The following is a 22,550-nucleotide window of genomic DNA, read 5'->3' on the forward strand; positions in this document are numbered from 1 at the left end:
TTGTGATAAAAATAAATACTTTTATTGGTCTGGTTAAAAGATACAAATGACTTGAATCTGATAAGGCTGCTGAATGAATGAATGAATGAATGAATCCATCTGTTATGAGGGTTGGGCTTTGGCTCTTTCCTGTAGTGAGGGAGAAATAACACTTTGAAGATAATGGGACGGGGCTGCGGTCACCAAGGCCTGGTGCTGCGACGTTCCTGCAGGTTTCGAATGAACCTGGCGTTGAGTATGTCCCCACCCACTGTCCAGGACTGGGCTGGTGGGGCCGGGGCCGGGGCCTGTGGAGGAGCTGTGTGCACAGGCTTCTCCCCAGACCCGTCCTGTGACAAGGCCTGCTCCTCACTGGCAGACCTGGTAGGTGGGGAGATGGAGACTGGGTTATAGGAATACTAAAGAGGAAATTAAGATTACAGACTCTTCAAGGTCTCGGGGCAAGTTTTAATGTAGGACACATGATGGGTATGAGGCTGGAACCATTAGTGCTATGTCCAAATTTAAAACCTCCCAGAGAACCTGTATTCCAAAGGGAAGTGCCAGAGTTGAACCTGTGGGGGAAAGGGGCTTGCAGGATGTAAGGTGGAAGGAATTGTGGGAGGAGCTGGTGTCCAGTTAATACAGTAAGATTTAGGAGTAGGCAATGAAGTGGCTAAGAGTGATGTTAGGGAGTCAGATGGTGGTGGGAGGCTGTTAGGGGAGGGGTTTAGACCTCACCTATTCTTTGTTTCCTGTTCTCCCTGCTTGGAGTCTTGGTTGCCTGTGGAAATACCAGGCATGTGAATGGGAAGGCAGGAGTAGATAGTGAATGCGGCCTACTTGATTTGAGGGTAGGGAGGAGTAAATACTTACCTGTATTGGGGGATGAGGAATTCACCCCCCCATGGCGGCTGTAGCAGCAGCTTTGGGCTACCAGACCTGGGGGAGTCCCCCTGTAGAAGAAATGGGAGATGATGGGAAGGAGGCTACTGGATGAAAAATGGGTGGGTATGTAAGAATCAGAGGAGAGGAGTAAAGGGAATAGCACAGGAACAAAGAGAAGGGGGTAATTATCATTCCTAACGGGTTTTAATCAAAGCTGTGTCCCAGAAAAGGGCAGGGGAAGTTGATTTTATACCCAGGATTTTCTGGAGTGCTTCTGATTTATTGCTCTATTCTTTCTAGTTGATGTAATGTGTTAAATATATGGCTAGGTATGATCCAAATCATGTCATAAGAATAGACTCACATGTGGTCAAAAATGTGTTGGATCAGGTACTCTGGTGTTTGGTTTGGAAAACAGGGTTACCTTAAGTATAAGATTCCTTAGACCAGGCTGGGTGCAGTGGCTTATGCCTGTAATCCCAGCACTTTGGGAGGCCAAGGCAGGCGGATCACGCGATCAGGAGATCAAGACCATCCTGGCCAACATGGTGAAACCCCGTCTCTACTAAAAATACAAAAACTAGCTGGGCAGAGTGGTGCACTCCTGTAATCCCAGCTACTCGGGAGGCTGAGGCAGGAGAATCGCTTGAACCCAGGAGGTAGAGGTTGCATGAGCCAAGATTGTGCCACTGCACTCCAGTCTGGCAACAGAGCAAGACTCCATCTCAAAAAAAAAAAAAAAAAAAAAAAAAGATTCCTTAGACCAGAGGGAAATAGGAAGTGACAAGCTGAATTTTGAATTTAGGAGGAAAAGGAAGGGGGCCTCTGTAAATAGGGTGACAGATTGTGTTACACTCTCAGTGGAGGTAAGGGTTTGTCTTGAGAGAGATCCAGCAGTTTAGTGGAGCAGTAATCAGAGAGGGAAGAGGAATACAGTAGGCAGGAGGTAATTAGTGGATCCAGAGATGTTGACATCTCGGCAAAGCCTGGCCCAGAGTAAAGGGTAGAAGTCACTGGGGAGAGCTGGAGGTTCCTGGAGGGAATGAGGGAGTAGATACAGAAGCCCACACACAGGGATCCAGCACCTACATGAAAGGAGACACAGAATCTGCAGGAGGACTAACAGTGCAGATGGGGATAGGCAGACACCAGACCCGGGAGCTCTGAGGCTCCTGGGTAAAAGATGTGCAGATCTAGAAATGAGAGGGACGGAGGTCCTGAGGTCCCAGGAAAATAAGGGGTGACGCACAAATGAGGCTGACAACTTTTTTTTTTGTGATTCTTTTTTTCATTGAAAATGTCAATTTAGAAAACACAAAAGAATTCACACTTTATTCAGACAACACTGAGAGGGAGAAGAAAAGGGAAGAGTGAGTAGGGGAGAAGGGGAGATCCGGCTCCCAAGGATTTCAGGAAACACAGTGGGGTACCTGATCTAGCACACATTCAGAGGGTAGGGAGGGGAAGGGATCTAGCTATACTCTGGGCATGGAGCAGGGAAGGTCATCCTTGCTATGGAGAAAAGGAGAGAGGAAGGACAGAGGAAGAGTGGTCCCCCATCTCATCTCGACAATCTCACAAGACAGGAGTATATCGGCATCTAGCTACCAGGGAGGGATGGATGCAAGACGGGATTCCAGGATCTAACAGATCCTTGAGACTCTGGATCTACTCTCAAGAAACAACTTCCCTCAGAGAATCTGGATCTGGGGGAAATGGTGGTGTCAGCCAGTCTCCTTTAGAGACCCCAAAGCAATACCAGTTTGGGGTTCCCTGACACCTACACAAAGTGTGGAAATGAAGAGTTTGGCAATGTTGAGTAGATCCCTTTGGGAAGCTGGTAAGTCCCTGTTCTACCTAACTAGACTGCTCTGAAGCAGAGCTTGCTCACTGGCGGCCATTCACAGGCTCAAAGGGCAAGTGTGGCAGGCAGCACAAAGCAGTATTAGAGCCACCCGTAGACACTAGAGGGAATATGGGGTTTATCCCATGGATGAAATTCCTTAAAAAGTTTCCCTGACACAGGACGCCCTTAGACCTTCTATGGTGTTCTGAAGTTTGACAGCAAGCAAGAGTGTGCTTCTCTAGATAAATGTATGAGCCATCCAACCAAGAGGTCTGGCAACAGATCAGGCTGTCTGTGGGGAAAGTATTCAGAGCCCAAGTTAGGACAGAAGGGGTGCTTTTGTGGTAAGAAAAGCTACAAAGTGTTAGGCAATTTGAGACCCTGACATCCCTATTGTCTAAGAAAGTAGAAGAGGGAATCCTGTGGGCTCTGTCAGGTTCCACTGGGTCCTACAGGATGCAATGGAAGAGTAGGTGTGAGGTTCTCAGGGAGGGGGTCTCTGCCCACCCCAGGTCTCCCAGGGAAGGGAGAGGGTAGCTGTCAGTATCGACTCTCCTCAGAGCGGGGAAGGGAGCTGTGGAAGGATGTTATGGATGGGAGGAAGGGAGAGGAGAAATGGGCGGGGGAGGGGGGGAGAGAAAAACAGAGAAGTCAGAGGTGAAGAGAAAGCTAGGGAGAGAAATAAAGGAAATGCCCACTCCCAGCCTGCTGCGATGGACTCTTGGCACACAAGCCAGTGGCTCCCCACTCTGTGTCAGGCACTGCCCCTTCCCCAGCAAGTATTAAGCAAAGATTTCCCCAATCTTAGAAGGCTCCGTTCCCCCAACTCGACGGATCTCGGTGTTCTTCCTACTGTTCCACATAACTTTCACATTAAAGCCAGGGTCCCTAGGCTCCATATAAGGTCCTATTCTGCTCCTTCACTGTGTTTTTTTCCCAGATCACTTGCACAAATATTTTTCGTGAAAGGTTTCAGGACCTCCCCAATCCACCCATCTTACTGATCCATCTCTCTGATGGATTCAAATTAACCTTTGTCATTTCTAACATCCTCTTTGATAGCTGTGAGGCTCCTTACCCCTTCAACTCCTATTACCTGGTACGACGCCGTTGGGCTGGGCTGCCCCCAGGGTCGGCAGCCAGCAGAAGGCGGGCGGTAGGGTGTGGGGGGCAGAGGCGCAAGGAACGCAGCAGCTCCTGCTCTGGCACAAAGGGGCGGAGGGGACCTCGTTCTGGTGAGTTTCCCAGGCTGCTGGATCGGGGGGGTGGGTGGGCTGGAGGTGTGGCACGGCGAGGGGCCCTGTTTAGGGGCCAAGGAGGCTCCACAGCTACCTTCAGAACTGGGGACAGGGAGAATGAAGAGCAAGACAGAAAAAGAAGAAAAAAGAGGGAAGACAGAGGGTCATGACAGTAAAGGTTTGGGTACAAAAAAAGAGAAATCTGAGTCTTTTTATTTTTTTTCTTTTTTGAGACGGAGTCTCGCTCTGTCACCCAAGCTGGAGTGCAGTGGCACAATCTTGGCTCACTGCAACTTCTGCCTCCCAGATTCAAGCCATTCTCCTGCCTCAGCCTCCCAAGTAGCTGGGATTACAGGCACGTGCCATCGCGCCCAGCTAATTTTTATATTTTTAGTAGAGATGGGGTTTCACCATGTTGGCCAGGCTGTTCTTGAACTCCTGGACTCAGGCAATCTGCCCGCCTTGGCCTCTCAAAGTGCTGGGATTACAGGCATGAGCCACCACACCTGGCCCAAGAAATCTGAGTCTTTAGAAAGAACGAATCCTTCCCCTGGGTCCCCTGAACATTCTCTTCCCTTGTTTAAGGTCTCCCAGGCCCAGACACCCAACCCTTGCCCCTCTTACATTCTCGGTCACTAGAGGAGTATGGCTTGATGTCTCCCTCTGCTCTCTTGGGTGGCAGCTTCCTTGCTGGAGCTGGTAGTGGAGGGGACACAGACAGGGTAAGTGTAAGAAGACATACTTTGCACCCCTCCTCCCAGCCACTAGCCCACAACCCCAAACTTGTGCTCCCTGACACCATAGTTCCTCCTGGGAACTTGCAGGAGCAGCACCGTGGCAATGCCAGCACACCAAAAGGGAATTTGAGGGGAATGTGGAACACTTTTGAGGAGAGCCAGAAGGAGTAGGCCAAACACAGAGCTAGGGAGAAAGATCTAAGGGGAGACTCTGGGGGCCTGGGAGATGCAGGAGAAGGGCAGCAAAGGGGAGCAAGCTCTTACTGTCAGTGGGTGCTGTCACGGCCCCCTGGGATTCTGGGGCAGTGGAATGGTCCCAGCCGGGCCAACAAGGACCCTGGGTTCCTCTGGATGAGATGGACAAAGCCCTTGGTTAATCAGGAATTGCTCTGGAGAGTTCAAGGGAGGTTTGGAAGGAGGCCAGAATCTCTCCTTCCTATACGAAAATGGGAAGAGACTGAAGTTTTATTAGGTTAAAAAAAAAAAAGGATGAGGAGAAAATAAATATGGGCATCTGAAAAGGAGCTATCAGAGTAAACAGGAGGCTGACATTATGTCCAAAGTTCAGCCTCCCCCTCCTCACTTTTCTGCTTGCTCCCGGCTTTCCCTCTCAAGAGATTCTCTACCATGTATGTGTGGCAAATGAAAGACTTCTCAGCAAATTCACTTAAGCTTTATCCACAGCACCCTCCCCTGCAGGCCTGAGTCCTCACCATCCTTGTTGGCCCTCACTCTGTTTCACAGCCTGTGGTTCTGCATGAGTTAAATGGGAGAAGCCTTGGAAACCAAAGCGAGTTGAGGTGCCTCTCAGTGCCTGACACTGTGATGTTCATAGCTGGTTACAGACTGTTCTTTGGATGGTGGTTACTCCCATTCCTGGCCACAGAGCCAGCCCAGGAAGGGGGCTCTTCTGTGCAAGCAAGCACTGTACGGCCGTCAGAAGTTGGTAAGGTGGAGGTGGTGAGGAAGAGGAAGGAGTGGGGCTCCGACTGTCAGTAAGTATGTGCCTGTGTGTGTGTGTGTATGGGATGGGGAATCTGGACAGCATTTTAGTGCCTCTGAGGTTTGGTTTCTCCATATCAATTTCATTATCTGGTTGGAAATGTTATAAATTCTGAGTGTTATCTTCTAAAACTAACATTTAAATTTTGGGCCATTTGTGTCACTATTTGACTGCATATGGAAGGGCTGTTTGCACCAGCATGTCCCTCATTGGCTGACAGAAGCCTGGGGTTTACAAAGGAGCCTGACTCTGGCCTATGTTGATGGATCTGAACTAGCAAGAGGGTCCATTGATATCAGTTGTCAAACAGGCTCCCAGTGAGCTTGCTTAGTTAAAAGTCTTGCCAAATATAAAATGCACTGAGCTCCCATGAGGGCAAAGGCAAACAGGCATGACTGCTGGAGACTTGGGTTGCTTTAGAATTTTCCCAAATTGCCCACAGATGGCACTGTACCCCGTGGTGTCTAGATTAAGTAGCCATCACTGCACTACAGTTCCACCCCTTCAATACAGGCTTTACCAGTGGGCGTGGGATCGACTGCAGCAGCACGAGAGTGTCGAGTTGCCCTCAGAGAGGGAGCAGGGGGCCCTGTGAGGAAGGAAGCGGCGGGGTCCCTCAGTGAGGGGCCGGCAGGACCAAGAGTCCAGCTCTTTCCTTTCCCTCACCCCGACTACATGACCAACAAAAGGTGAGAAAACTTACGATGTTGATGGGCAAAGAAGCCTTCAAAGATCACAAAGTTGTTCACCTAGAAGATGAAACAAACAAAATATAATCAGCATCACTTAACGATGGAGATACATTCTGAGAAATACGTCATTGGGTGATTTCATTGTGTGAACATCACAGAGTGTACTTACATAAATCTAGACACTACAGCCTACAACACACCCAGACGATGTTGTACAGCCTATTGCTCCTAGGCTACAAACCTGTACAGCATGTTACTATACTGAATGCTGGAGGCAATTTTTTTTTTTTTTTGAGAGGCAGGGTCTCACTGTGTTGCCTAGGCTGGAGTGCGGTGGTGCCATCACAGCTCACTGCAGCATCAACCTGGGCTTAAATGATTCTCCCACCTCAGCCTCCCGAGTAGCTAGGACCACAGATGCATGCCACCACATCTGGCTACTATTTTTTTTTTAAACTTTTTGTAGAGATGGGGGTCTCACTATGTTGCCCAGGCCGGTCTCAAACTCCTGGGCTCATGCGATCCTTCTGCCTCAGCCTCCCAAAGTCCTGGGATTATAGACATGAGCTACCATGGTTAGCCAGCTGTAGGCAATTCTAACATAATGGTTCAGCAGATGTATCTATACTTACCTAAACATAGAAAAGGTACAGTAAAGGCCAGGCGTGGTGGCTCACGCCTGTAATCCCAGCACTTTGGGAGGCTGAGGCGGGCGGATAACGAAGTCAAGAGATCAAGACCATCCTGGCCAACCAATGTGGTGAAAGCCTGTCTCTACTAAAAATACAAAAATTAGCTGGGCGTAGTGGTGCCCGCCTGTAATCCCAGCTACTTGGGAGGCTGAGGCAGGAGAATCGTTTGAACCCTGGAGGCGGAGGTTGCAGTGAGCTGAGATCGTGCCACTACAACCCAGGCGACTGAGCGAGACTTCATCTCAAAAAAAAAATAAAAAGGTACAGTAAAAATACGGTATTATCATCTTATGGGGCCATTGTTACATACGCAGTCTGCCACTGACTGAAATGTCACGATAAGCACATGACTGTATAGCTGTCTGCTGGCCACTCAGCACATACTTAGGTACAGAAACCTGTGTTAGGAAAATCATAGGAGGAGGAACAAAAGCCAACCTTCTTGTCTTTGATAATAGACTCAATAAAAAACTCAGACCCCAAAAGGCTGATCCTAAAGTTCACAAGAAATTGCAAAGGACCTCAAATAGCCAAAGCAATCTTGAAAAAGAACAGACTGGGCATGGTGGCTCACACCTGTAATCCCAGCACTTTGGGAGGCCAAGGCAGGCAGATTGCTTGAATTCAGGAGTTTGCGACCAGCCTGCAAAACATGGTGAAGCCCCATCTCTACCAAAAATACAAAAACTAGCCAGAACTGGTAGCGCATGCCTGTGGTTCCAGCTGCTCAAGGGGCTGGGGTAGAAGGATTGCTAGAGGTTGCAGTGAACCGAGATTGCTCCACTGCACTGCACTCTACCCTGGGTGACAGAGTGAGACCCTGTCTCAAAAAAGAAAAAGAGAAACCAAAGCTGGAGAATTGACACTTCCTGATTTCAAAACTTACTACAAAATTATGGTAATCAAAACTGTGGTAGTGGCCTAAGGATCAACATATTGATCAAAAGAATGGATTGAGAATCCAGAAATAAACCCATATATCTCTGGTCAATTGACTTTTGACAAGGGTGCCAAGACAATTCAATGGGAAAAGAACAGCCTCTTCAACGAGTGGTGCTTGGACAACTGAATATCCATGTGCAAGATTATTTATTTTGATCTCTACACCTCATACCATAGGCAAAAACTAACTCAAGAGATCAAAGACCTAAATGTAAAAGCTAAAACTGGCCAGGTGCAGTGGCATGTCTGTAATTCCAGCACTTTGAGAGGCCGAGGTGGGTGGATCATGAGGTCAGAAGTCTGAGACCAGCCTGGCCAACATGGTGAAACCCCATCTCTACTAAAAATACAAAAATTAGCCGGGTGTGGTGGCGCATGCCTGTAATTCCAGCTACTCAGGAGGCTCAGGCATGAGAATCGCTTGAGCCTGGGAGGCGGAGGTTGCAGTGAGCCTGAGATATGCCACTGCACTCCAGCCTGGGCCACAGAGTGAGACTCCATCTCAAATAAATAAATAAATAAAATAAATAAAAGCTAAAATTATGAATTATTAGAATGAAACAGGGGAAAGTCTTCTTGACCTTGGATTAGGCAAGTTTCTTTTTTTGTTGTTTTAGATGGAGTCTTGTTCTGTCGCCAGGTTGGAGTGCAGTGACACAATCTTGGCTCACTGCAACCTCCGCCTCCCAGGTTCAAGCGATTCTCCTGCCTCAGCCTCCTAAGTAGCTGGGACTACAGGTGTGCGCCACCAAGCCCAGCTAATTTTTTGTACTTTTAGTAGAGACGCGGTTTTAGCATGTTGGCCAGGACGGTCTTGATCTCTTGACCTCATGATCCGCCCACCTCGGCCTCCTAAACTGTTGGGATTACAGGCGTGAGCCACTGCACCCAGTTGGCAGGTTTTTTTTTTTTTTTCTTTTTTTGAGATGGCGTCTTGCTCAGTCACCCAGGCTGGAGTGCGGTGGCGCGATCTCGGCTCACTGCAAGCTCCGCCTCCAGGTTCACGCCATTCTCCTGCCTCAGCCTCCCGAGTAGCTGGGCTACAGGCGCCGGCCACTACGCCCAGCTAATTTTTTTCTATTTTTAGTAGAGACAGGGTTTCACCGTGTTAGCCAGGATGGTCTCGATCTCCTGACCTCGTGATCCGCCCGTCTCAGCCTCCCAAAGTGCTGGGATTACAGGCGTGAGCCACCGCGCCCGGCTGGCAAGTTTCTTAAATATGACACCAATACACAAGAAACAAAAGAAAAAGATAAACTGTACTCCATCAAAATAAAAATATTTCAGGAGTTCAAGACCAGCCTGGCCAACATGGCGAAACCCCGTCTCTACTACAAATACAAAAATCAGCCGGGTATGGTGGTGCACACCTGTAGTCCGAGCTACTCAGGAGGCTGAGGCAGAAGAATCACTTGAACCCAGGAGGTGGAGGTTGCGGTGAGCTGAGATCGTGCCACTGTACTCCAGCCTGGGAGACAAAGTGAGACTATGTCTCAAAAAAAATAAAAATAAAAAAAAATAAAAAAAAGGCCGGGCGCGGTGGCTCACGCCTGTAATCACAGCTCTTTGGGAGGCCGAGACGGGCGGATCACAAGGTCAGGAGATCGAGACCATCCTGGCTAACACGGTGAAACCCCGTCTCTACTAAAAATACCAAAAAAATTAGCCGGGCGAGGTGGCGGGCGCCTGTAGTCCCAGCTACTCGGGAGGCTGAGGCAGGAGAATAGCGTGAACCCGGGAGGCGGAGCTTGTAGTGAGCTGAGATCCGGCCACTGCACTCCATCCAGCCTGGGCGACAGAGCGAGACTCCGTCTCAAAAAAAAAAAAAAAAAAAAAAAAAAAAATCTAATGCTTCATTTTTCACTAAGAAAGTGAAAAGACAGGCCAGGCGTGGTGGCTCACGCCTGTAATTCCAGCACTTTGGGAGGGCGAGGCAGGTGGATCACGAGGTCAGGAGATCGAGACCATCCTGGTTAACACGGTGAAACCCCGTCTCTACTAAAAATACAAAAAAAAACATTACCCAGGCATGGTGGCGGGCACCTGTAGTCCCAGTTACTTGGGAGGCTGAGGCAGGAGAATGGTGTGAACCCAGGAGGTGGAGCTTGCAGTGAGCCGAGATTGCGCCACTGCACTCCAGAATGGGCGACAGAGTGAGACTCCATCTCAAAAAAAAAGAAAAAAAAGAAAGATGGGGGGAAATACAGCCTTGGAGACATGGCTTCGCTTGGCCAATGCCAAGTAGGTACAAGTGGCAGGGCTGGGCCTCAACTTTCAGACTTCTGATTCCAGTTGCAGTGTTTCAGCCAGGAAAATAGTGTAGTCATTAAGAGTTTACTTGGGGCCGGGTGCAGTGGATCACGCCTGTAATCCCAACACTTTGGGAGGCCAAGGTGGGTGGATCACTTGAGGTCAGGAGTTCGAGACCCTGTCTCTACTAAAAATACAAAAATTAGCTGGGCATGGTGGCGTACGCCTGTAATCTTAGTTACTCAGGAGGCTGAGGCAGGAGAATCGATTGACCCCAGGAGGGAGAGGCTGTAGTGAGCTGAGACTGCACCACTGCACTTCAGCCTGGGTGACAGGTGAGACTCCATCTCAAAAAAAAAAAAGTTTACTGGGGGCTGGGCATGGTGGCTCATGTGGATAGCTTGAGCCCAGGAGTTCAAGACCAGCCTGGGCAATATAGCAAGACCTCATCTCTACAAAAATATTTTTAAAAATTAGCCATGCATGAGCTGGGCGCAGTGGCTCATGCCTATAATCCCAGCACTTTGGGAGGCCAAGGCAGGCGGATCACGAGGTCAGGAGATTGAGACCATCCTGGCTAACATGGTGAAACCCCATCTCTACTAAAAATACAAAAAATTAGCCAGGCGTGGTGGCGGGTGCCTGTAGTACCAGCTACTTGGGAGGCTGAGGCAGCAGAATGGCGTGAACCTGGGAGGCGGAGCTTGCAGTGAGCCAAGATCGCGCCACTGCACTCCAGCCTGGGCAACAGAGCGAGACTCTGTCTCAAAAAAAAAAAAAAAAAAAAATCCAGGCATGGTGGCTCACACCTGTAGTCTCAGCTACTTGGGAGGCTGAGGTGGGAAGATCTCTTTTTTTTTGAGACGGAGTCTTGCTCTGTTGCCAGGCTGGACTGCAGTGGCAAGATCTCAGCTCACTGCAACCTCCACCTCCTGGGTTCAAGCAATTCTTCTGCCTTAGCCTTCTGAGTAGCTGGGACTACAGGCATGCGCCGCCACACCCAGCTAATTTTTATATTTTTAGTAGAGACAGGGTTTCACCATGTTGGCCAGGATGGTCTTGATCTCTTGACTTCATGATCCGCCCACCTTGACCTTCCAAAGTGCTGGGGTTACAGGGGCGAGCCACTGTGTACGGCCTTTTTTTTTTTTTTTTTAAACACAGAATCGCCCAAGCTGGAGTGCGATGGTGTAATCTTGGCTCCCTGCAACCTCCACCTCCCAGGTTCAAGCTCTTCTCCTGTCTCAGCCTCCTGAGTAGCTGGGATTATAGTCACATGCCACCACACCCAGCTAATTTTTGTATTTTTAATAGAGATGGGGTTTCGCCATGTTGGCCAGGCTGGTAGGGAAGATCTCTTGAGCTTAGGAGGTAGAGACTGCAGTGAGCCATGATATTGCCACTGCACTCCAGCCTAGGCAATAGAGCAAGACCTTGCCTCAGAAAGAAAAAAAAAAAAAAGTTCACTGGGTGCAAATGGCTATGGGTTCAAATGTGGACTCTACTATTTACTGGCTGTGTGAATTTGGTTAAGTCACTAATTTGCATAAACCCAAAATAGGTTTAATAATAGTACCCACCTCAAAAAGATGTGCAAGAATCCACTGAGATGATGCATATAGATATCACATAGAGCCCATGAAATATGAGTTGTTATTTACACTCTACACTGCTCTGGCCTTACATGTTAACTGGGTAATGTGTTTCATATCAAATATTGTGCTCCAGGGCCAGGTGTGGCAGCTCATGGCTGTAATCGTAGCACTTTGGGAGACCGAGGTGGGCGGATCACTTCAGGTCAGAAGTTAGAGACATCTGGTCAACATGGCGAAACCTCATCAACACAAAAATTAGCCAGGTGTGGTGGTGGGCGCCTGTAATCCCAACTACTCAAGAGGCTGAGGCAAGAAAATTGCCTGAACCCAGGATGCAGAGGTTCCAGTGAGCCGAGATTGCGCCACTGCACTCCAGCCTGGGCAACAGAGTGAGACTCCGTCTCAAAAAAAAAAAAAAAAAAATACTGTGCTCCTTCCACTGCTCTCTGCTGCCTCTTAATGGAAAAATATACTGTAGGAAGACCCTGCCTATCCCTTGCCTTGACCTTGCTGTGATGTCTACCAACCCATCCCCATCCTCCCCCAACAAGCACATGCTTAGCACTCCAACCGCACCATACTGCTTGTAGTACCCTGAAAGGTGGTTTATTTTTATTTATTTACTTACTTATTTTGAGACAGCATCTCACTCTTGTCGCCCAGGCTGGAGTGCAGTCGCGCGATCTCGGCTCACTGCAAGCTCCGCCTCCCAAGTTCACCCCATTCTCCTGCCTCAGCCTCAGAGTAGCTGGGACTACAAGCACCCGCCACCAGGCCCAGCTAATATTTTTTGTATTTTTAGTAGAGATGGGGTTTCACTGTGTTAGCCAGGATGGTCTCAATCTTCTGACCTCATGATCCACCTGCCTCAGCCTCCCAAAGTGCTGGGATTACAGGCGTGAGCTACCGTGCCTGGCCTGAAAGGTAGTTTAATACCTTTCTGCCGTTATTCATGCCAGTTCTCTACGTAAAAGGCACCTTAGCCTTTTGTCCACCTGACAAACACTTGCCCTTTAAGATTAGACATGTCGTCTTTCTTTACCCAACCCCCAGCCCAAGGTAGCACTCAAATCCATGTCCTTTTGCCTCCTCTGTAATCACGTCTATCAAATCATGTTACAATGGATTAATTGTCCATGTTCCTATCCAAGGCTAACTTGTCAACCAAATCCCAACCCCTCCTGCCCACTCAATGACATCACTTCAACAGTTCTCCCCACTTCCTCTGACATAATAATAATATTTTTCTCTATTGAATCATTCTAATGCTATTTGTTCTCCCATCTGAAAAGGATCAACTCTTTTGATTCACTTCACCCTCCAGCTCTTGCTCTATTTCTATTCCTCTTAAAGCAGGATTTAAAAAAGTGGCTTATTCTTGCTGCATTCCTAGCTTCTCAGTCTACAAGACCCACTGCGTCCAGGCTTGCACACACCGCTGCACCAAAACTGCTCATCAAGATCATCAATAGCCTAAGGCAGATAAATCCAATAGTAACTTCTCAGACCTCTTTGCTCCTTGATCAGCAGCATTTGACCCAGTAAACTATTCCTTCCTCCTGGGAACACTTTGTTCAGTGGCCTTTTAGGTCACCTTACTTTTCAATTTTCTTTTCTTTTTTTTTTTTTTTTTTTTGAGATGGAGTTTCACTTTTGTTACCCAGGCTGGAGTGCAATGGCATGATCTCTGCTCACTGCAACCTCCGCCTCCCAGGTTCAAGTGATTCTCCTGCCTCAGCCTCCCAAGTAGCTGGGATTACAGGCATGAGCCACCTCGCCTGGCTAATTTTGTATTTTTAGTAGAGATGGGGTTTCACCATGTTGGTCTTGAACTCCTGACCTCAGGTGATCCACCCGACTTGGCCTCTCAAAGTGCTGGGATTACAGGTGTGAGCCACCACACCCGGCCTCAGGTTTCATCTACTTCACTAGTCACTCTGTGGTTGCATTTGCTGGTCTTCTCTTCCTTCACTTCTTTTTGTTGCTGTTAGAACAACTCAGCAAAATAAAATTTGAGTTTATTGTTGGACAATATTGTTTCACGCATACATCAAATAGGCCTAAATAAATAAATAAGCAGCTATTTCATAGACAAAAAAGGCAAATAAATGAAACATTTTATCTTTGGCCTTTTTAACCATCTCACACAAACCAACTGTGTATGGTACAGCTAACTACATACACTAAAAAAGCTACTGGAATGCTCAGAATAAGACTCTTTTTTTGTTCTTTTTTAAGCAAGGTTTTTTTCCTCCTTTGAGATTATAATAAGCATGGTCATACCACAAGTAAAGTCAGAAGTAAGACAGAGAACCCTCCAAAGGCTGGCTTGGTCATCTGAGATCATTAAAAATGACTGACCTGGCCTAGCGTGGTGGGTCACGCCTGTAATTCTAGCACTTTGGGAGGCCGAGGTGGGCGGATCACAAGGTCAGATCGAGACCATCCTGGCCAACCTGGTGAAACCCTGTCTCTGCTAAAAATACAAAAATTAGTTGGGTGTGGTGGCGGGTGCCTGTAATCCCTGCTACTCAGGAGGCTGAGGCAGGAGAATCGCTTGAACCCGGGAGGCGGAGCTTGCGGTGAGCCAAGATCGCACCACTGCACTCCAGCCTGGTGACAGAGCTAGCCTCCATCTCAAAGAAATAATAAGAAAAAGACCCTAACAATATGTACAAAAATATAAAATGTAAATAAAAAATACAAACTTCCTTTTTAAAGTACTTCTAAAAAAGCAAGACCTTGGAAGTTTTGGTTCTTTTTTCCTCCTCTGTTGCAAATTCTCTGCGTTGGGTTGGGTGGGGGCGAGTGCCTGTCATCTGCAGTGACACTGCCTTTGGAGGGCAAGCAGGCCTCTCCAGGGCAACCACGTTTAGATTCTGAGATGGGAAGTGGAGGGTGAATAGATCACAGTGGCTTTAATTTAAAGTTTAACTTTTCTTTTTTTGCTGTCTAATCATCCTCATCGGCCTTCTGCTGCTTAGGATCAACATCGTCATCTTCATCATCATCAGCTGCCCATTTGTCCGTACCGCCTCAGCTGCTTCGTTTTCATCTCTGTTCTTTTCCTCACCATCACCTTCCTCTTCCTTCTCTTTCTCCCCACCCTGTTCCTCTTCTTCATCTACCTCATTGTCAGTCTTCTGCTCCCCATTTTCCTCATTAGCGTTCCTGTTAGCATGGGCATCTCTTCCACTTTCTGCCTCCTCCACAACTTCTTGAAGTCCTTGGTGGTGATCTCGGAGCTTGTGTCCACAACTGCATCTGACATGGTGGAGCACAGCGGTGATCCGATGCAAGGGATTAAGAAGAAAGCAAGAGTTTGGGGACTATGTCGATTAAGCTGCCAGACTGTGAGACAGCAGAGGAAGCGCATGGCGGAGGTGGCTGCCACGAGCAGGACACCGAACCAGGAACAATGCAAAGATGGCTTTTCAGAGCAGCCAGTTGGGGGTCCTCACTTCTTAAAGAGGGCCCAAGGGGAGGGCCCAAAGGGGCAGCTTTTTTTTTTTTTTTTTTCAAGACAGTCTCGCTCTGTCGCCCAGGCTGGAGTGCAGTGGCAAGATCTCAGCTCACTGCAAGCTCCGCCTCCCAGGTTCACGCCATTCTCCTGCCTCAGCCTCCCGAGTAGCTGGGACTACAGGCGCCCACCACCACGCCTGGCTAATTTTTTTTGTATTTTTAATAGAGATGGGGTTTCACTGTGTTAGCCAGGATGGTCTCGATCTCCTGACCTCATGATCCACCCGCCTTGGCTTCCCAAAGTGCTGGGATTACAGGCGTGAGCCACCGTGCCCGGCCAGGGTAGCTTCTCTATCTGTAATCTTTCTATGGTGATCACATCCTGTCTCTTTGCTTTAAATACCAGATGTATGCTGAAAACACTCCTCCCCAAACCTCCTCCCTGATCTCTGGGGAAGTATCCAACTGTCTAGTCAAACCTGGACATATCACAGACATCTCCAATTAACATATTAAAAATGCACTCCTAATATTTTCCTCCAAAGCTGGTCTACCTACCATCTCAGTTAAAGCAACTTCATTCTTCCAGCTGCTCAGACTTTGGGGTTGTCCTAAAGTGCTCTTTCTCCACATACAATCTGTCAGAAAATCTTACTTGCTTTACCTTCAAAATATTTAAAATTTGACCACTCTTTACCTTCACTACTGCTACCACCTTCGTCTGAGCCACCATCATTTTTCACCAGGATTGTTGCTGGCTAATTAGTTTACTTGCTTCTACTCTTGCTCCCTTATTGCCTTTTCTTTCTTTCTTTCTTTCTTTTTTCTTTTTTTGTTAGGGTCTTACTCTGTTGCCAGGCTGGAGTGCAACTGTGCGATCTCAGCTCACTGCAACCTCCACCTCCTTGGTTCAAGCAATTCCCCTGACTCAGTCTCCCGAATAGCTGGGATTACAGGCGCGTACCACCATGCCTGGCTAATTTTTTTTTGTATTTTTAGTAGAGACAGGGTTTCACCATGTTGGCCAGACTGGTCTTGAAGTCCTGACCTCAGGCAATCCACCCGCCTCTGCCTCCCAAAGTGCTAGGATTACAGATGTGAGCCACTGCGCCTGGCTATTGCCTGTTCTTAACAGCTAAAGTGATCTTGTTAAAAAAGAAAAAATCAAGATCACAGCCAAAGTGATTTTTTTTTTTCTTTGATGGAGTCTCACTCTGTTATCCATACTGGAGTGCAATAGTGCGATCTCAGCTCACTGCAACCTCTGCCTCCTGGGTTCAAACGATTCTCCTGCCTCAGCCCCCCAAGTAGCTGGGACTACAGGTGCCCACCACCACACCCAGCTAATTTTTATATTTTTAGTAGAGATGGGGTTTTACCATATTGGCTAGGCTGGTCTCAAACTCCTGACCTTGTGATCTACCCGCCTTGGCCTCCCAAAGTGCTGCGATTACAGGCATAAGACACCACACCTGGCTCTTTTTTTTTTTTTTTTAGGAGTCTTGCTCTGTTGCCCAGGCTGGAGTGCAGTGGTACAATTTCAGCAGCTCAATGCAACCCCTGCCTCCTTGTTCAAGTGATTATCCTGCCTCAGACTCCCAAGTAGCTGGGATTACAGGCACCTGCCACCACACCCAGCTAATTTTTGTATTTTCAGTAGAGACCTCAGGTGATCTGCCTACCTTGGCCTCCCAAAGTGCTGGGATACAGGTGTGAGTCACCACCCCTGGCCTGATCTTATTTTTTACTTAAAATAAAAGCTAGTGTTTGCAGTAGCCTATAAGGCCCTTCCTTCCCCATTACCTCTCTGATCTCATCTCCTACCATATTCCTCCACTCACTCATGCTGCTCTGGACACAGCCCATTTGCTGTTTCAGGTACATCCCACCTCACAGCCATACACTGGTGGTACTTTCTGTCTGGGATGCTCTCTCTCCAGATATTTCTTGGCTCTTATTTTTTTTTAATTTTTTTTATTTTTTGAGACAGAGTCTCACTTTGTTACCCAGGCTGGAGTGCAGTGGTACCATCTCGGCTCACTGCAGCCGCCACCTGGGCTTAAGCAATCCTCCTGCCTCAGACCCCCAAGTAGGGAACACAGGTGCTTGCCACCACACCTGGCTAATTTTTTTGTTTTTTCGTAGAGATGGGGTTTCACCATGTTGCCTAGGCTAGTCTCAAACTCCTGGGCTCAAGTGATCCACCCACCTCGGCCTCCCTAAGTACTAGGATTGCAGGTGTAAACCACCGCGTCCAGCCTTGGTTTTTATTCTTACTTCCTTTCAGTTATTGCTCAAATGACACTTTCTCAGTGATGATCCCCTTTCAACCTGCAATCCCACATACTCCCATGCCCACCTGAGTATTCCCAAACCCTTACTTGTTCTCATTTTTCCAGAGCACTTATTAACCATATTCTTGTCTATTATGTTTGTCTCTCCAGCTAGAATATAAGCTCCACCACTAAGACAGGGACTTTTGTCTCTTTCTTTTTCTTTTTTGTTCCAAGACAGAGTCTCGCTTTGTCCCCCAGGCTGGAGTGCTGCAGCACGATCTCGGCTCACTGTAACCTCTGCCTCCGGGGTTCAAGCGATTCTCCTGCCTCAGCCTTCTGAGTAGCTGGGATTACAGGCGCACGCCATCATGCCCAGTTAATTTTTATATTTTTAGTAGAGACAGGGTTTCACTATGTTGAACAGGCTGATCTCGAACTCCTGATATAAGGTGATCCACCTACCTTGGCCTCCCAAAGTGCTGGGATTATAGGTGTGAGCCACCATGCCTAGCCCTTTTTCTTTTTCCTGGTTTTTTTTTTTTTGAGATGGCATCTCACTCTGTTGCTCAGGCTGGAGTGCAGTGGTGCAATCTCAGCTCACTGCAACCTCTGCCTCCTGGGTTCGAGTAATTCTCCTGCCTCGGCCTCTTGGGTAGCTGGGATTACAGGCACCCGCCACCACGTCTCGCTAATTTTTGTTTTTTTTTTTTTTTTTCAGACGGAGTTTTACTCTTGTTTGCCCAGGCTAGAGTGCAATGGCACGATCACGGCTCACTGCAACCTTCGCCTCCCAGGTTCAAGCGATTCTCCTGCCTCAGCCTCCCTAGTAGCTGGGATTATAGGCATGTGCCACCACGTCCAGCCAATTTTATATTTTTAGTAGAGACAGGGTTTCTCCATGTTGGTCAGGCTGGTCTCGAACTCCCGACCTCAGGTGATCCGCCCGCCTCCGCCTCCCAAAGTGCTGGGATTACAGGCGTGAGCCACCGTGTCCGGCTAATTTTTGTATTTTTAATAGAGATGGTTTTTTTTTTTTTTGAGAAGGAGTCTCACTCTGTCGCCCAGGCTGGAGTGCAGTGGCCGGATCTCAGCTCACTGCAAGCTTCGCCTCCCGGGTTCACGCCATTCTCCTGCCTCAGCCTCCCGAGTAGCTGGGACTACAGGCGTCCGCCACATCGCCCGGCTAGTTTTTTTTTGGATTTTTTTTTTTAGTAGAGACGGGGTTTCACCATGTTAGCCAGGATGGTCTCGATCTCCTGACCTCATGATCCACCCATCTCGGCCTCCCAAAGTGCTGGGATTACAGGCTTGAGCCACCGCGCCCGGCCAAGAGATGGGGTTTTACCATGTTGACCCGGCTGGTCTTAAACTCCTGACCTCAAGTATTTGCCCACGTCAGCCTCCCAAAGTGCTGGGATTACAGGCGTGGGCCATCGCACCGCACCTGGCCTTTTGTTTTTGTTTTTTTTTGGAGACAGGGTCTCTCTCTGTTGCCCAGGCTGTAGTGCAGTGGCACAATTGTGGCTCACTACAACCTCTGCCTCCCAGGCTCAAGCGATTCTCCCATTTCAGCCTCCCAAGTAGCTAGGACTATAGGCACGTGCCACCATGCCTGGCTAAATTTTTTTTTCTATATTTTTTGTAGAGACAGGGTTTCGCCATGTTGCCCAGGCTGTTGTCTGTTTCATTGAGTAAAGCATTCCCAGTGCCCAGAACACTGCTAGGCACTCGATGTTTATTGGATGAATGGGTAGCATTAGTAACATTTTGCTGCACTTAGTTATAAACAAGACCTCCTTCCCCATATTAGGCCAAAGTTCCATGAGGACAGGGAATGCATATTATTCTGGACCCTTAATAAATACTGACTGACCACATGAGTAATGGACTATGTGAAAACAAGGCAGTGAAAATGAGCTGGTTATATTTGGGTTGAAAATTAGTCATAAGGGGCCAGGCGCGGTGGCTCACGCCTGTAATCACAGCACTTTGGGAGGCCGAGGTGGGCGAATCATAAGGTCAGGAGATCTAGACAACCTGGCTAACACCCTGAAACCCAATCTCTACTAAAAATACAAAAAATTAGCTGGGTGTGGTGGTGGGCGCCTGTACTCCTAGCTACAGGGGGAGTTAAGGCAGGAGGATGGCGTGAACCTGGAAGTCGGAGCTTGCAGTGAGTTGAGATTGCATCACTGCACTCCAGTCTGGGCGACAGAGCGACTCCATCTTAAAAAAAAAAGAAAAAAAAAAAAGTGGTAAGGGTCGGGTGCGGTGGCTCATGCCTGTAATCCCAGCACTTTGGGAGGCCGAGGTGGGCAGATCACTTGAGGCCATGAGTTCAAGACCAGTCTGACCAGCGTGGTGAAACCCTGTATCTACTAAAAATACAAAAATTAGCTGGGCATGGTGGCGCATGCCTGTAATCCCTACTACTCAGGAGGCTGAGGCATGAGAATCACTTGAACCCCGGAGGTAGAGATTGCAGTGAGCTGTGATTGCGCCACCGCAATCCAGCCTGGGTGATGCACCAAAAAAAAAAAAAAAAAAAGAAGGAAAGAAAAAGAAAAATTTGGTGTAGGAAACAACTTGTGGGTACAGTGGCTCAGGCCTGTAATCCCAGTACTTTGGGAGGCTGAGGCAAGTGGATCTCTTGAGCCTAGGAATTCAAGACCACCCAGTGCAACATAGTGAGACCTCATCTCTACAAAAAATAAAAAATTAGCCAGGCATGGTGGTGCGCGCCTGGAGCCTCAGCTACTCAGGAGGCTGAGGCAGAAATATCGCTTGAGCCAGAAGTTGGGCTGCAGTGAGCCAAGATCCTGCCACAGCACTCCAGCCTGGGCAACAGCAGGAGACTTTGCCTCAAAAAAAAAAAAAAAAAAGACACAGTGGCTCACACCTGTACTCCCAGCATTTTGGGAGGCCAAGGCGGGTAGATCACAAGGTTAGGAGTTCGCGACCAGCCTGGCCAATATGGTGAAACCCCGTCCCTACTAAAAACACAAAAATTAGCTGGGTGTGGTGGCAGATGCCTGTAGTACCAGCTACTCAGGAGGCTGAGGCAGGAGAAGCGCTTGAACCCAGGAGGTGGAGGTTGCAGTTAGCTGAGATTGCGCCACTACACTCCAGCCTGGGCGACACAGCGAGGCTACATCTCAAAAAAAAAAAAAAAATCTCAAAATAGACGAGAAAGAAGTCACTACAGGATGAGAGATGGTACCACAAGACAAAGAGCCTGGTTGTAGAAAATGAAACCTATGTGATAGGAAATAAGTCACTACTTCTTTGCCATAAATAATAAATTCAATGGGAATGCTCAGTGGGGATCTGTTCTCTGAAACTTCTAACCTGTGGCACTGTGGTCTCCAGATTGTAGTGTTTATTCAGGAATTTCAGCAGCTTCTGTGAGGGTCGGTCAATGGCGAGTTGGTGCGGTTCCACTCGCTCCTTCTGCAGGGAACAGGAGACTCAAGGTAGGAGGAAGTATGGGGAAAGCATGCCAACAGGAAGCCAGAAGCCTGGGAAGGGAATAGGAGGACATAGGAATATGGGGGTGGGAGGCAGGGCTTCTGGAAGGGCTCATGGCAAAGGAGTCCCTAGTTTGGATGAACCAGTGAAGAGGTAAGTGATACCTGCAACATATACTGGAAGAGTTCTCGCCCATGGCCATGGCGTTGCACAGACTCATGGATATAAAAGTCCAGGATGCAAAGTGGTTCTACCTCATTATGAGCCTCACGATCATCCTAAGAGAGAAACAATAAAAATGTTTTAGGACCCCCGGCATCTCTGCTGCCCCCTAACCTCCAGCACTTTTGTTCTCAAGAACCAAGGTATACGAACTCCTGGCTTCCAGTAACACTCACCAGTACAAAGAGCTTCTTGTATCCAACTTTGATGAAACCAATAATGGCTCCTTTTCCAGCCCTGTAGAACGGGGAAAATAATGAACAGGCTAGTGGTAACTATCTGTAAGAGATAGTCAAAGATGGGGGAAGGGCTGAGGGAGGAAGGAATTAAGAGAATGGGATGGAAGAGAATGTGGCACTCACGGTCGGCCTGAACTGTCTTTGAGAATATAAACAACATGGCGGTTACTCTGCATCCTTGATGCACTAGTGATGGGAGCGGAAAGATTCTGGGCCTGCAGGGGAGATTAAGTCAGACTTTCTGCAAGTCCCTCCAAAGGACCCAGGCCTCCCTTATCTACCATCCCCACAGAGGTCCTCCCTTTACTCCATCTAAAACCTCTCCAGTACCTTGGCAGAAGCCTTGCCCAGTTCATCTATAATGGTCATAATTTGCTGCTGTAGATCAACACTAGAGAAAGAGAAGAAATAAAAGAGTCAGATACTCACTGAATTAGCGGGTCCTGGGCAGTCAGTCCTGGGAACCTGGGCCACAACTCCAACCAAAGTTTAACACTGAACGCTCCCTGCCTTTGCCTGGAAGTCTCCCAATCTGATTTCCCACCCCACGCTTCTGAAACCCAAACTTCTGTCACACCTTTCAAGGTGGTACACTCCCTCCTCCCTTAAGGTTATTGTGAGGAAGCAGAAAGGCCGGGTCAACCACATCCTTTGGTTGGGACATTTTGGGCCGGGGTGAAAGGTCACAGATCCAAGCGCTGATCAATCCCACTAGGCCCAGGGTCAGAGGTCACCAAAAAGGCAGGCCAGGACATCAAAAGGAGCGATCACTAGTCAGTGAGAAGGGGGCGTGGTGCCTGGACCAGGTTTGGAGAGGAACCGGGAGAAAAGGGGCAGGGGGTGGGTTTGAGCTGTCACCGGGCCGGCGTTGTGGTTCCGGGTCGGCGGGCTGGGGGCCTCAGGTGCTGGTCCAGCACCGTGATCCGCTCCGGGAACAGCGCGTCCACATCGAACGGGAACTCCATGGCCCATTGTGCGCGGTTGGACCCGCCCCACACGACGTCACTTCCGCCCCTCCCTT

The 22,550-nt window shown here is 48.5% G+C and overlaps 1 protein-coding gene and 1 long non-coding RNA gene across 8 annotated transcripts; both read right to left on the reverse strand.

Moving 5' to 3' along the window:
• On the reverse strand, positions 1-22,506 carry ATAT1 (alpha tubulin acetyltransferase 1). Of its 7 annotated transcripts, none has more exons than XR_013415969.1 (13): positions 22,388-22,506; positions 21,860-21,920; positions 21,653-21,744; positions 21,467-21,527; positions 21,233-21,346; positions 20,949-21,050; positions 6,395-6,440; positions 6,212-6,280; positions 4,576-4,647; positions 3,810-4,053; positions 856-3,287; positions 721-763; positions 1-360 (listed from the first exon to the last, which is right to left on the reverse strand). XR_013415969.1 is itself a non-coding variant. In XM_028846588.2 (13 exons), exons 1-13 carry the CDS (start codon positions 22,492-22,494, stop codon positions 180-182), a joined length of 1,272 nt encoding a protein of 423 aa, XP_028702421.2. In that variant the 5' UTR covers positions 22,495-22,506; the 3' UTR covers positions 1-179. The 7 variants fall into 7 exon arrangements, 6 of the variants coding, with proteins under 6 accessions (XP_028702421.2, XP_028702423.1, XP_028702422.2 ...); XM_028846588.2 differs by having other exon boundaries at positions 856-935; XM_028846590.2 differs by having other exon boundaries at positions 856-935; positions 22,107-22,506.
• Positions 19,175-20,166, reverse strand: LOC144340510 (uncharacterized). Its single transcript, XR_013416693.1, has 2 exons — positions 20,031-20,166; positions 19,175-19,896 (listed from the first exon to the last, which is right to left on the reverse strand). It is a non-coding gene; the product is annotated as an uncharacterized LOC144340510 (long non-coding RNA).
• Positions 22,507-22,550: the final 44 nt, after the last annotated feature.

This window comes from Macaca mulatta, chromosome 4 (assembly GCF_049350105.2).
Source record: "Macaca mulatta isolate MMU2019108-1 chromosome 4, T2T-MMU8v2.0, whole genome shotgun sequence".
In the NCBI taxonomy this organism is placed as follows: Eukaryota; Metazoa; Chordata; class Mammalia; order Primates; family Cercopithecidae; genus Macaca; species Macaca mulatta.

Excerpts from the sequence above, each read along its gene's own strand:
- ATAT1 (XM_028846588.2), bottom strand. The coding sequence starts at position 22,494 with ATGGAGTTCCCGTTCGATGTGGACGCGCTGTTCCCGGAGCGGATCACG. Across the intron at positions 4,648-6,211 it reads AGTCGATCCCACGCCCACTG|CTCCAGCAAGGAAGCTGCCA; the intron begins GTAAAGCCTGTA and ends CTCCACTACCAG. Across the intron at positions 764-855 it reads TTCCTCATCCCCCAATACAG|GCAACCAAGACTCCAAGCAG; the intron begins GTAAGTATTTAC and ends GTATTTCCACAG.